Source organism: Netta rufina (genome assembly GCF_964035555.1).
Source record: "Netta rufina genome assembly, chromosome: 24".
In the NCBI taxonomy this organism is placed as follows: Eukaryota; Metazoa; Chordata; class Aves; order Anseriformes; family Anatidae; genus Netta; species Netta rufina.
In genome coordinates this window covers 3,711,908-3,724,705 of record NC_140148.1, presented here as the reverse complement: position 1 = coordinate 3,724,705, position 12,798 = coordinate 3,711,908, and the positions used below count along the sequence as shown (strand labels likewise).

General features: G+C 46.7%; 1 protein-coding gene across 5 annotated transcripts in view; it reads left to right on the top strand.

Moving 5' to 3' along the window:
* TLK2 (tousled like kinase 2) overlaps nt 1-10,545 on the top strand; it is a 44,724-nt gene extending 34,179 nt beyond the window's left edge. For all 5 annotated transcript variants that reach the window (XM_084300928.1, XM_084300927.1, XM_084300924.1 and 2 more), the window contains 8 exons: nt 24-105; nt 1,775-1,866; nt 2,831-2,920; nt 3,351-3,520; nt 5,014-5,152; nt 6,286-6,397; nt 7,400-7,507; nt 7,892-10,545. In XM_084300928.1, coding sequence (XP_084157054.1) covers nt 24-105; nt 1,775-1,866; nt 2,831-2,920; nt 3,351-3,520; nt 5,014-5,152; nt 6,286-6,397; nt 7,400-7,507; nt 7,892-8,065 — 967 coding nt within the window. In that variant the 3' untranslated portion in view covers nt 8,066-10,545. The remainder of the gene's footprint in view (nt 1-23; nt 106-1,774; nt 1,867-2,830; nt 2,921-3,350; nt 3,521-5,013; nt 5,153-6,285; nt 6,398-7,399; nt 7,508-7,891) is intronic.
* Nucleotides 10,546-12,798: the final 2,253 nt, after the last annotated feature.

The following is a 12,798-nucleotide window of genomic DNA, read 5'->3' as shown; positions in this document are numbered from 1 at the left end:
CTAAACTATGTCTTTCTCACCAGATTTAAAGACCATCCAACGCTAAATGATAGATACTTGTTGCTACATCTTCTGGGTAGAGGCGGCTTCAGTGAAGTATATAAGGTAAATTTGGGGTGCTGGTCTGGTGTAATCTGAATCTGAAAGAAATGAAATGAAATACTACTATAAGCAGAACCTTGCACTCGTTTTCGCAGCAGTATGTGTGTGGCTGTAGAGGGAAGAAAGGAGGACAAAACAAATGTTACATCTGGCTTCTATTAGACAGCAGGCTTGAAATTTTTAGGTTCTGCTCTTGTCCTCAGAGGTCAGTTTTCCTACAAATGTATGTTTCAAGAAAACATTGCACCAAGTCTGCAAGTTCTGTAAGGACAGAGAAACAAAGCATTTGTTTCTTCAAGGGCTGCACGCATGCATACCTTACGTGGCTAAGTTTTATTGAGTATGGCATAGCAAGTCTTAAGTGTCCAAAAGAGAAAATAGCTCCAATAATAAATAAGAGCAAAGCCTTCATTTCCTGGGGGTAGAAGACTTTTTTTCTTGTCTGTTTTTTACAGTCTGAAGTAGCAGACTGTGTGTGTAGTCCTTAGAACTGAGCATTACTTCTGTGTGTCAGCACTCTTGCATGGCCACGGCCTGTGATACATCGGAGGTTCTTATTGATTGACAATTGCAATTTAGAGCCTCTCTAGTTGTGAATATTCCCCATCTGTACCTACTGTTCTTTAATTCATGTTGAACTTGGATGGAATTAACATAACTATACCAGTGCAAACATGGGAAACATCACAGTGATTGATTTTGATGCAGTATAACAACAGGTATCCAAACCAGGGGGCTCAGGTAGCAAAGAGGGACAGCGATCTGCATGCAGTGCCTCTGAATTTCTCTTCGGGGTCTCTGCTGACTCAGTAGAAAACCTAGGCTCTGCAGGTGAAAGGTGAAAGCACGAGGGTATGAATGCTTCATACCTGACTGTGCTTCAGAGTTCTAATTGCATTACTAAGACAAAGAAATGCTTACTTCTCTTCTCCAGGGTCTTGGCCAATCTCTTAGGCACTAGCAGTTGAGTATCCAGCTTTTGAGCTGGACACAATTATCTTTGTTTGTTTGCAATAGGAGTCTGTCCTGTCCTGTAAATTATTGGGTGTTTCTGCTCTCAGACAAGGTAATAGGCTTCATTCCTCCAAGAACACAATTCCAGTGGTTGATTCTTTAAAGGATGCCTAAATAGTGAGAGACTGGAGGGAAAAAACACAGCACAAAAATTACATGGTTCAGCCAATGAATTCTCTAGCTTCTAAATAGGCTGAAACGTTTTGCTGCAAGCTGGAGAGCTGAGCTACCTGTGTGAAACAAAGTATTAAAAAATCACGTGTGTTTTTTGTTCTGTTTTTAACTGAGTGTAGAAAGTAAGTTTAGGTGGTTTGGGGCATAATGGCAGTCTTTCCCAGTGTGATTAAGTGGCTACACTTTGTTAATTTGGCCTCTCTGATCCCATTGTAACTCTCGTAGTAGAATGTCAGAATAAATGCAGCACTGGTTAGGTCCCATAGGGAAGGGTCAGATCAAAGCACAAAATATTCAATTGTTTTCAGAGTTGCTTGGTTTCATTAGTGAAACTAATTACATCAAAATGTGGGTTTGCTCTTCACTCAGTGTGTTGTAATGCTGATTTCCTGGGTGGGGATATTGGTTTGTTAGAGCTTGTCTGCTTTTGCAGCGTTAACTTGAAGCTGTGATTCCTACTGATACTCAGCTCTTCTCTCCACAGGCATTTGATTTAACAGAACAGAGATATGTAGCTGTGAAAATACACCAGTTAAATAAAAACTGGAGAGATGAGAAGAAAGAAAACTATCACAAGTAAGTAAGGCTGTAAAGCAGACAGATGTGTTTCCAGACTCCTCCTGTATTTGGTTATTCAGTGTCTGAACAGGCTGCCATTTTTTTCCTGTTTTGCCATGTTTCAAAAGCTGCTGTTTCTTTTAGTAGCTACTTCTAAAAGTTCTGTTCATATTAGAAATGTCTTCAACATATACAAAAGCGTGTTCGTGTGTACGAGCACTGTGACACGAGGTTTTAAAACACCAGTAACACTCTACAAAGAAAGCTTTAAGGTGGCTTCTCCTCTCCAAAACATGTAAGCTCTTTCAGAAAAAGGGTGCTGGTGCCCATCTTCCAGGTACACACCTACATTATGCTCACAGAAAGATTTCACTTTGTTTCCTAGAATACTTAAGCTTTTCACAGATGATTAGGAATACACTTCTATGTCATGGCCTAGAAGAGAGGTAGAGGAAGTCTTAGGTACTGGTAACTCGTGCTTCCTAATGCCATGGATTAGAGAAGCACTGCAGAATAGCATCCAGGCTTTTTTTTTTTCCTGACAGAACTGCAGAGATAAAGCTGTGATCTTAATTCCCCAACAAGTCACTGGCAAAAGCTAAGCTGGAATTGAAGCTTGGAAACTGGACAGTTGAGTGTCCTGGAATTTTTCTAGAACTTGCTGATTTTTGTATTCAGCTATCTTGGATCCCATAGCAATTTATTATGAGATTATTCTGTTTTGGCAAGCAGTACCGTTAATCAGGATTAGTTATTTTGTAGTACTGCCAGCACTTGAGAATCTGATGTACTTAAATTCTGTGGTTCTTCAAAATTGTTCAGAGCAATCTCTGATTTGCTTGCCTTTTCTCAAGTTGTCTGAATAATGTGCATGGGTTTGTGATTGGACTTGGAATGCTGAGTGGTATGTCTGGGTGCTCTATCTGTAGAACTTAGAATTAAGTCACTCGTATGACTAATGCTCAGACTTTCCTGCTTTCAGACATGCGTGTAGAGAGTACAGAATTCACAAAGAACTGGATCATCCTCGAATAGTTAAGCTATATGACTACTTCTCGCTGGATACTGACTCGTAAGTTGTGTTGTTGTGTCCTTAGACTCAATTTGACAAAGTTTTTGGTCTCTCAAAAGCAGAGTCCTGAATATATCCACACCATGCAGACTGTACTGCAGAGATGTCTGAAGCAGTTTCAGTATGCACAGGTTTCCTAGAGATGTGATGCTCTACTAGTAAATCCTTCTCTTTATTGGCCTGAATGTATGCCCCAGTGGATACAGCTTTCCCCTTCTGCTTCTAGTGCTAAACGGGGCACATCTGACCTTTGCACTGTTGAGCACTAAGGACTGTTCTCCTGGTGGCCTATTTTTAGAGAAGGATTAGTAGGCTGGAGGGCTCTTACTTTGAAACTTCGATCAAATAGATGAGACTTGCAGACAAACAACAACAGCGTTCTGGTTTCTATCTGATGCCTTAATTACACCTACTTCTGTTTTGCCTCCAGGTTTTGTACAGTGTTAGAATACTGTGAGGGAAATGATCTGGACTTCTACCTGAAACAGCACAAGTTAATGTCGGAGAAGGAGGCGCGATCCATTATCATGCAGATTGTGAATGCTTTAAAATACTTAAATGAAATCAAACCTCCCATCATACACTATGACCTTAAACCAGGTATGCTATGCTGCTAGCTGATGTGCACAAGGATGCTTGTTAACTAAAGGTAATGGGTTATAAATAACATGGGAGCATTTATTTTGGTTAAACAGCGAAAGGGAGACAGTCCTGCTTGGGAAAATTAACTTGCATCAAGAGAAAACTAAAATGCATAGAACATTCTGTGAAAAGCTTATTGTCTCCCAGAATTGCAACATAAACAAGGAAGTAACATTCCAGAAAAAGCAGCCTTCTTGTTCAGAATGAGCCCTTGAACCACCAAGTGTCTGTTTGGTTTCTCAATGACCTGCTTGTGTTCTGTATTTGAGGGCTTCTGTTATTATTGCTTCATAAAGGTTCCCATAATTACTAGTGTGTTTTCTGTTCCCATTCTTCTGACTTACTCTTTCTGTAATCATCTGCCTGAAAACTCGGTAGCAGAAGCTGGCTTGGAAGTGTTCGTTTTTTCGTATCACATGAAAGCTCACAAAGCTGAGGATATACAGTCAAACTGTTTGCTCAGGTCTGCCTTTTGATTTCAGTAACGTCTACCAGGTAGAAGGTCCTCTGCAAATGTAGGTGTTTCCCTTTTAGCATTGGACGGAGTAGTGAGGGCAGAAATGAAAGGGCTCCCTTTTGGGTTACAGATATTGGCTCCACTGCTGGTTACTAGTCCAGTAAAATTCAACCACCTCTTCAAAAAGTTCTTTGGTTTGCCTCCCTTTACTGGTGGCACTTCATCAGTAAGTCTTGTGTAACTGGTATGTGATGTGGTTTATTGCATCAGCACGAGGAGTCTGTACAGGAGGTGGTGCTGTTGCTCTAGTTCTAGTGCACAGTTTCTTCCCCCAGCTGTTGGCTGCTCTTCCGCTGCAGAGCTCTGCCTACAGTTGTCTAAAGTTGTGATTCATCCGCTGCCATCACACACAATTCTGCTGCTTAACTGTAGGCTTTGAGAAAAACAGCAATGATCTGACTGCTTGATCCCTGATGGATTTGTAGAAGACTCTTGCTTAAGCAGTAATTGTCCTTTTTGAGCTTAGAAAGCCACTGGGGAGCACTGCCAGGAAGGAGAGTGTTTCTGGCTGTTGAGAGGCTGGGGCAAGTCAGGACTCCTGGATAAACTGAGTCATAACTGTGTATGTGTACTTCCTTCTCTCCTTAGTCCTCCTTTTTGACCTGCCCTTCCAGCAGGACCTCTGGGAGGGACCAAAACAGCACGGGCATCAAGCTGCTTTGGAAAACAGGGCTCGTAATCTGAAGGCCCCAAGTAATATTGGGCAACTGAGTCATTTGAGGATGGACAGATGAGATCTAGCATTCAGTAGGAGCTGAGTTGTCTTTGAAGTTGTGTATTGAATGGTAAAACACCTACCCCAGGCTGCTGCAACTCCCTGGGTTTTGTAGGCTCCATGTTCCCTTGTGCAGAGAGCCAGAGTTCAATGTCATTTTATTCTTGCCTTTCTCTGCTAAATGTATATCCTAAGAGCCTGTTTCCTTCCTCCGTTTAGGTAACATTCTTCTAGTCAATGGTACTGCATGTGGAGAGATAAAAATCACCGATTTTGGACTTTCCAAGATCATGGATGATGACAGCTACAACTCTGTTGATGGCATGGAACTGACATCGCAGGGGGCTGGTACTTACTGGTAAGCATTGCCTGGGGCACCGGCAACTTACAGAGCTGACACAGATCCAAAACTGTCTGTAAATTATTCTTGATCTGTATGTGCTGCCATTGTCTGTGACAGCTTGAGACGCTGGGGGTTTGAGACCCTGGAAACCACTTTTTCAGTTGACACACACAGCTTCTTTTGAGGCTGGCAGCTTTTTGCTTTTCAATCTGTTTGTGTTTATATGTTTGAAGACCACCTCTTGTCCAAAGTGCCCGGTGAAAAATTGCACGTCTGAGATAGCCAGCTCTGGAGTGGAATTTGGCTGCTATTCTACAATGCATAATGGCACAGTCTAGCAGTTCGGGGGGGAGGAGAATGCCATGCAGGTACATCAGGGGGAAGGAAGGAGTATTCTTCTGAATTGATGGTACATCATGGTGAAATAAAGAGTATTCTACTGAAATGATGTGAAAATCCAGGGTGTTAGCTCTTACAAAATATGTAAGTCTCATGGTGCTATCTATAGCCAAACCTTCACTTGTAAGCATCACGTGAGAGATGTTTCAGTAATACTTTACCTCTGATGCCAGTTGTTGGCACTGCATCACCCGTAGCTGAGAGCAGGACCTATGGTGAGTACCCCGAATGTGGTTCTTAGAAATCACCCAAGCTGCAAACTGTCACTATGGGCAACAGTTGCCCAAACATTTTCTAAGGCCTTCTGTATTGCACAGGTTTGTTCCTTTCCTAAAAATGAAACTGGCTGTAGTTTGAAAAAGGCTGGGTCTCTGAGACATGGCATCTGAGGTTGTGTTTCTAGAAACACGTACTTTGGCTGTGAATTTCTATTGTGGAATTGTTGGCCAAGCTTTTTTAACAACAAATGCCAGTTTCAAAGATGAAAGAAAGAGAGGCTATTTTGTGTGTGCTGTTGAAAAGAAATTGACTGTGCTGACTAGCTCAGACCATGATGTCTGGGCAGTCCTTGGGATCGTGGTTTCCAGGAGCTGGTGTGCAGATCTAGATCTAAAATACAGTAGCCAAAATCTGGTCCTGTGACTCCCAAGCCAACATCTGATCACAGAAGCTTGTTCCTTCCTTTCGAAAAAAATGACAAAGTATTTGGAGATATTACTAATAACTTGTTGTCACTTCCTCCTCATCAGGTATTTACCACCAGAATGTTTTGTAGTTGGGAAAGAACCTCCAAAGATTTCAAATAAAGTTGATGTCTGGTCAGTAGGAGTTATCTTCTATCAGTGTCTCTATGGCAGAAAGGTAAGAACACAAGTAACTCCTTTCCAAGTAGTGATTCCCAAACCTTTTGGAGGCAGCCCTGACTTCTGCTTCCTTCTCCTTGCCTTACTAGAAGGTGCTTCTGCCTTGTCCCTGCCACATTAACACAGGCTCTGTCTTGGAGCTGATGGCAAGGAGACAATTTACTAGGTTGTGTTTTGTTCTACATGGCAATTCCTTCAGGAACAATCCTCAGAACATCTCTTTCCACTGGACATGTTTCCAGTGAGGCCCTTACAGGCAGGACAAGTGTGTCGTTCAGGGCCAGACACCGGAGGTTCCTGGTTTGGCATTGCTTTGTGATGTTTTCCATGTGTTTTGATGTTGTTCTTCTGAATGCTGAGTCTTTGTAGAGCCAGGTATTCCTTGACAGCTGCAAGTGTTTTAAAATAAAAAGTAGGCACAAGGACCTCCTCTGGAAGTTTTTAGGATGCCTTTTGGAAGGGAAGAGTCTGAATCAGGAAGAGGCGATTTGTCCTGAGAAACAGCTATCTTATTTTGGTTTTGACAAGAAAATAAATTGATTGGGGCAGGAAGAGGATTCCATCAACACTTGTGTTCCCAAGTCCTTGGTAACTGAGTGTTGTGAAAGCCTGAGTTGCTAAACACACTGTGTCTGCTTTGTGGTGTCAGCGGAACCGGCCCAGCAGAGGTTGAAGTAGGTGAATCTCCTGGCTGCTTGGATCGCTGAAGGTCCTTGGCATGTGCTGGTGCTGACCCATGAGGTCTGGAAACAGATGGAGGTCCCTCCTGTCTGAGCTGGAGACACCCCAGACACGTTCCAGCTTGATGTCCCTTTTGATCAGTTTAAAAACAGGAGCAGTGCGTCCTGCTCATCTGGCAGGAATCTGCAGCACCTTCAATAACATTCACGGGCATCTTGCCTGGAAAAATGCTGATGTCAAGTGATGATTAACAGAAGTGTTAAGGTTTATTTAAGGTCTGTCATCAACCTTTAACAACCCTCTTGTATTTTTTTGGTAGCCCTTTGGCCACAACCAGTCACAACAAGACATTCTGCAGGAGAACACGATTCTGAAAGCTACCGAGGTGCAGTTCCCTCCAAAGCCAGTAGTCACGCCAGAAGCAAAGGTAAGTTTTGCTGCAGAAAATTTGATCACCCCGTGCATGCTGTTCAGCAGTCGGCACTGACAGTTCCTTTCTTACGGTTCTCCTAAAACTAGCAAGGAATTTTGTGTTTTATGCGTACCTCCTACAGAGCGCTCTGGGACTTTGCATCGTTGTAGTTGTCAGCCTTGGGTTGAAGGGAGCACAGCGTGTGCCTCTCCCCGTGCTTTCTCCTGATAAAAGATGAGCTTCTGGCATGGGAGCTGGGCTGTCTGTGCAGTCACCAGGGAAGGAATTTCAGTGCCGGGGCTGTCAGATTGGCCCAGCTCCCATGGAGTTATCTATCAAAGAAAGCTTCCTGTTCATGTCGGTCTACTGATTCTTGTTTCGCCTTTGGGGTATCTGCAGGCATTTATCAGACGCTGTTTGGCCTACCGAAAGGAGGATCGGATAGATGTCCAGCAGCTGGCCTGTGACCCGTACTTGCTGCCTCACATCCGCAAATCTGTATCCACAAGCAGCCCAGCTGGAGCTGCGATTGCATCAACCTCTGGATCATCCAATAACAGCTCTTCAAACTGAGACAGAGTAATAGGCCAAAAACTGCTTGAGAAACCGGCAAAAGGACTTTCAGAAACAGCTTTGGAATAGAGGAATCCGCAAGGGTCTCGAGAAACCTGTACCAGGTGCTTTTTTTCTCTTGCTTTTTTCCATCCATAGAGCATGACATCAACTCTCATCAAGAAAACCTTCGGCATCTAGGCCAAGCCATGTGGATAGGAGATGGCTTGAGGTTTGTCCAGTAAATGACCGCGAAGGGTGGCTGCTCTGAGCAAGGAGGGGAAACTCAAGAAAATACAAAAAAGACATGGTTTCATGTACTGTGAACTTCTGAACATGCAGCCTTGGGGAATCCAGGACGCCGTGTGTGCTTCATATGAAGAATGTGGACTTTGGAAAAAGACTGGGCTAGTCCAGTGTTGATATTTAAACATTGTTCTTTTTCTTTTAATAAAGTTTAGGTAACATCTCCTGAAAAGCTCGAAGCACCAAGGTTCAGCTGGGGATGGTATATGACTCTTTGCCCTTTGGAGGGGAAAAAAGTTGATCCTGCCTGTTCATGGCACTAGAGTTAGTGTTTTACCCCTAATTAATTTCAGTTTTTTAAAAATAACAATTTTTTGGAAGAAAACAGTTTTCTGGTCTCAAAGTGAAACCCGTATTAGCAGGTCCGTGGCAGTGTCCGTTCTGCAGATGGCACAGCTCTCTGCTCCCTTGGGGTGGCCTCTTACAAATAATCACCTTCTCAGGAGGGCCGTGGAGCCCGTAGGCAGCCTGTGTAGATCTCCTGTGATCAGAGCGGATCACGCGTCAGACTGCCACTAGGTTTTCAGCTGCTGCTTCATAGATCTCACAACGGTTGGTTGCATCTTCTTAATTTATTTGAAGTGCTGTTCTTTTTGAAAACACACCCTGACATGCTCACGACGTGCTCTCTGCTCTCGTGAGCGTGATAGCTGTTGACTGTTGAAAAGGCAGGCAGTGAACGGGAAGGAATCGGAGCACAGCTCAGGTGCGGTCTGTGCTCACACAGTACTGTACATATCTTGTTTATGTTACAAAAACCTGAAGCTGAGGAAGGCTCTTCCCAGTTAGGTGACTTGGCAGGAAAGCTGCCTCTCTCCCTTAGCATTTTCCTTCTAAAACTTGTTGACTTTTCTAACTTGCTGTCGTTACTGCGTCAGATTACAAATAGAGGAGATAATGTTCTGGAAGGGAACAAACACCCAAATATTTTTGTCTCCCTTCTGTAATCTGCCCGGAGAGGTTTTACACCTTCAGCTGGAGCCTGCCTGCTGTGAAACACAAGCCTGTTGTCCCCAGTGTGCCCCCTTTTTCCCCCTGCGTTGAAGGAGGACTGAAAACACACACAAAAAGCGCAGCACTTGAACATGTGGCAGCCAGGTTGGAGTGTTTCTAACATGTGGCAGGAGCTCGTAGCCAGAAAAATTTAAAGATGCAGTGTTCCCGGCAGAGAGCTGAGCCGTACACTACTTCAATCCAAGGTGTTTAAAAAACCAAATGGTCGCGTGCACGCTTCCTAACCTGACACCCAGACCACCGTGTTGTGGACTGTTCTCGGTGCGGCACCTCTGGGATCAATCCTGCAGCTCCAGCAGCGCGTGGGCTGCTTTTGGGGGGCGCTCGGTACCTGAATGCTGCTCTCGTGGTAAGCAACGTTCTCCATCTCGCGCTTTTTGAGAGAACTAGCACGTGTCTGCCTTATTTGTAAGCCATCATCTGCAAACATCGCGCTTAACCTGTTCAGGAACTCGAGGTTAACTGAAAATTGCAGGAGTCTGTTGAAATTGAGCAATGGACATGGAAAGCGTGGAACTCTGTTGCTTTGATTTTTATTACTATTTTTGTAGTGACTCTTGGGCTTTTAATTGGATGTATTCACTTGCAGCTGCGTTAGGGTGGTCTCTAAACTGTAGTGTTTTAAACAAAGAAAAGAAATACTGCATCTTTAAATACTCAGCCATAATTTCTTAGCCCTTTCCATCGCTGCTGGTCTCTTCCAGAAGTTAACTGTTTAGCAAGCAGTGATTCAACGTGTCTATCCAGCCTCTGTCGGGCAAAATCAGGGTTGATGCTTCGTCCTGTTTGCTGAAACGGATGATTTGGTGTCTGTCCACATCGGGGAGAATTCTAAAAGGGTTTTTTGTATCCCAGCCCCGTTGTTTCTTGGACATACAGTGTGTGCTATCTCTGTGGGTGTGATTAGTTTTGTGTCAGATGCATTTATTCCTGCTGTGTGACACCCATTCAGGGGCCATGGGACCGCGTTAGCCTTTTCTGGGGCTGACAGCAGTGAAGAACCCTGGTAGAATTTTAGCGGCGACACCTTCCTTGTTAATACGGGTTTCACTTCCAATAACAGACCCTATTGCCACACTGTTCATTTACTTAAAGAAAAGTGTATGAAGAATTTGTAACTTAAACCAGGCCAGACTGTTTTGGCTCTACCCAACAGATGAGACATGGATATTAAAATAAGTTTTAAGAAACTGATTTGCTTGGCTCTTTCTGTTTTTGCTCTTCGTAGTGCTGGCAGGAGCTGTTTGAGGGGCTTGGGGGGTGCCAAGACCAGGAGGAAGGATGGAGAAGGGCGGTGCTCAGCAGCTCAGAGCAGTGGGATCTCTGCCTCACAGGAGGGAAGCGTGCCCTGCACAGGCTTTTATTGAAAATTACCAAGTCTTGTTTAATTACTGATACCGATCTGGTTCTGGAACGGGGAAGAAGACATCAGCTTGGGGTTAATCCCTCATTTCTAGCAGAGCAGTAGCTGCCTTTAAAAGCTGTTTATGTGCAGGCCACAAAGAAACCCTCTTTGTGCCTGCTGATGAAACTGTCAGCCTCCCCCTCTGCCCTGGCTGGCGATGCTGCGAGCTGGTGGCCACAGCCAGGCCCCAGGACTGCAACAAGAAATTCAGCTCCTTCAATTTCAGTCTCGGCAGCTTTCAAACTACACAATGGAGAAGGAACAAAGACCTTGGCAGCCGAAGGCAACGAGTCTGCTTCACCCACTGAGTGCCAGCTCCTGTGCCCAGCTCCCTGCGGGGGCACTGCGAGCACTGTGCGAGGTATCCCCGCGAGGTGACGCACCCGACTGCTGCAGGACAAGGGGTGGGGGGTGAGGATTCCTCTCCTCCTGATGTCACCTGCTGTGTGCTTGGGGTAAGAATGAGCTTTCAGCGAAGCACGGGTGAAACTGAACACTGGGAGCAGCTCGGCTCCCTCTGCACTGCTGCAGCTGATTTGGTTTTGGGCCCCGGTGCCAGTTGGGATGATGCAACACAGATTTGGGCAGCAGGAGGTGGTGGTAGCGCTTCAGCAGCAAATGCAGGAGCTGAACGCAGCCGTGGCCAGGTACCTGTGGGGCGTGTGGCATGCCCGGAGCAGGGCCATAAGCAGCATTATAGGAGTTCAGCTCAACGCCAGCAGGAATGAGGCTTCCCAAGGGGCTGCCTCGCTGGATGCTTCGCCTCATACGTTAGCGGTTAGGCGTCATGCTATGAAACGAGCTCCCTTCTGCCAAATAGGCCAGTCCCAGTTTATTTTGTGACCTGGCAAACCCTCGACGTGAGGTTTGCTACTGCTGCCAGCGTCTCCCTGGGGTTTGCTGCTGGAGGATGTTATTTTCTGGGTGCTAAAGCTTTAAACCTCGCACCACCCAGAACGGAGAGGAGGTTTTACAGCACAGAAGCAGGGCTCTCACCCAGCACGGGGGCAACTTCCCTACTGCCTGCAGCTGCCTTTTCCCCCCGGGGCCGTGCCGACAGTGCCCGCGGAGCATCCGTGCACCCCTGCAGCGCCCACCCTGGGCAGGGCTGGGGGCGAGAGGCCAAGCAAACACCACGCTGCTCGGCCTCCCCTCGCACGTTCACGCCCAGGGCCAGGCGTCTTGGCCACAAGGACGCTATTGTCTCTGCCAGGCGGGGGAGCGGGAGCCGGGGCCGGTGCTGAGAAAAGCTCCAAAAGCTCTCATTTCATGCGTTAACTGCGTGGGGGCGCGAAGGCCGGGAAAAGCCGCTGGCGCGTGCTGTCTGGTGAGGAGCCGCGAGCGGCTGCCAGCGCCGCACTCACCTCCTTGCGTCTCCCCGGCTCCCGGCCCTGGATCTTGCCGTGGGATCGCTCGCTGCAGCCTTTCCTCTCCCTCCATCCTTCAGCTGCAGCTCGGCCCTTTCTGTCACTCCCCGTTGCCAACTGTCAGCCCGCTGGCTCAGTGCAGCTCGATGCCGCGGGACGGGCCGGCAGAGCCAACCCTCGCCCCGTGTAGCCAAGATTACCGGCACGTCCTGGCTGGCCCAGGGATGTGGTGGGGAGCAGCACGGTGAGGGTGGGAGGCTCGGCCTCGCAGGTGCTGGTGCCAGGTTTACGAGGTGCTTGGCTTCCATCCGCGTTCACTGAAGTGAAAGGCCGAGCTCTGCTCAGCACTGTCCTCGCTTGACCGAAGCTGCCGGCAGCCCGGGCACTGCGAGCATGCGTTGGCCAGGGGACAGGCCACCCCTTCGGTCATGTCCTCCCTCTTGGCCTAGCCTCGGCTTTGCCTTAAGGTCAGGGCTGGAACCCTGCTTTGCTCAGCGTGGTGGCTCATCCCAGCTCCTGCTAATCCTGACAATCCGCCCGCTCGCACCCAAACCCAGGAGAGCGGCCAGGACGGTGCTGAAACCCCTCCAGGAGAGAGGAGACAGCGAGGGACTAAGGCAGAAGGGGTCATGGCCGGGGCTACGAGGTGAGGCAGTGGCGGA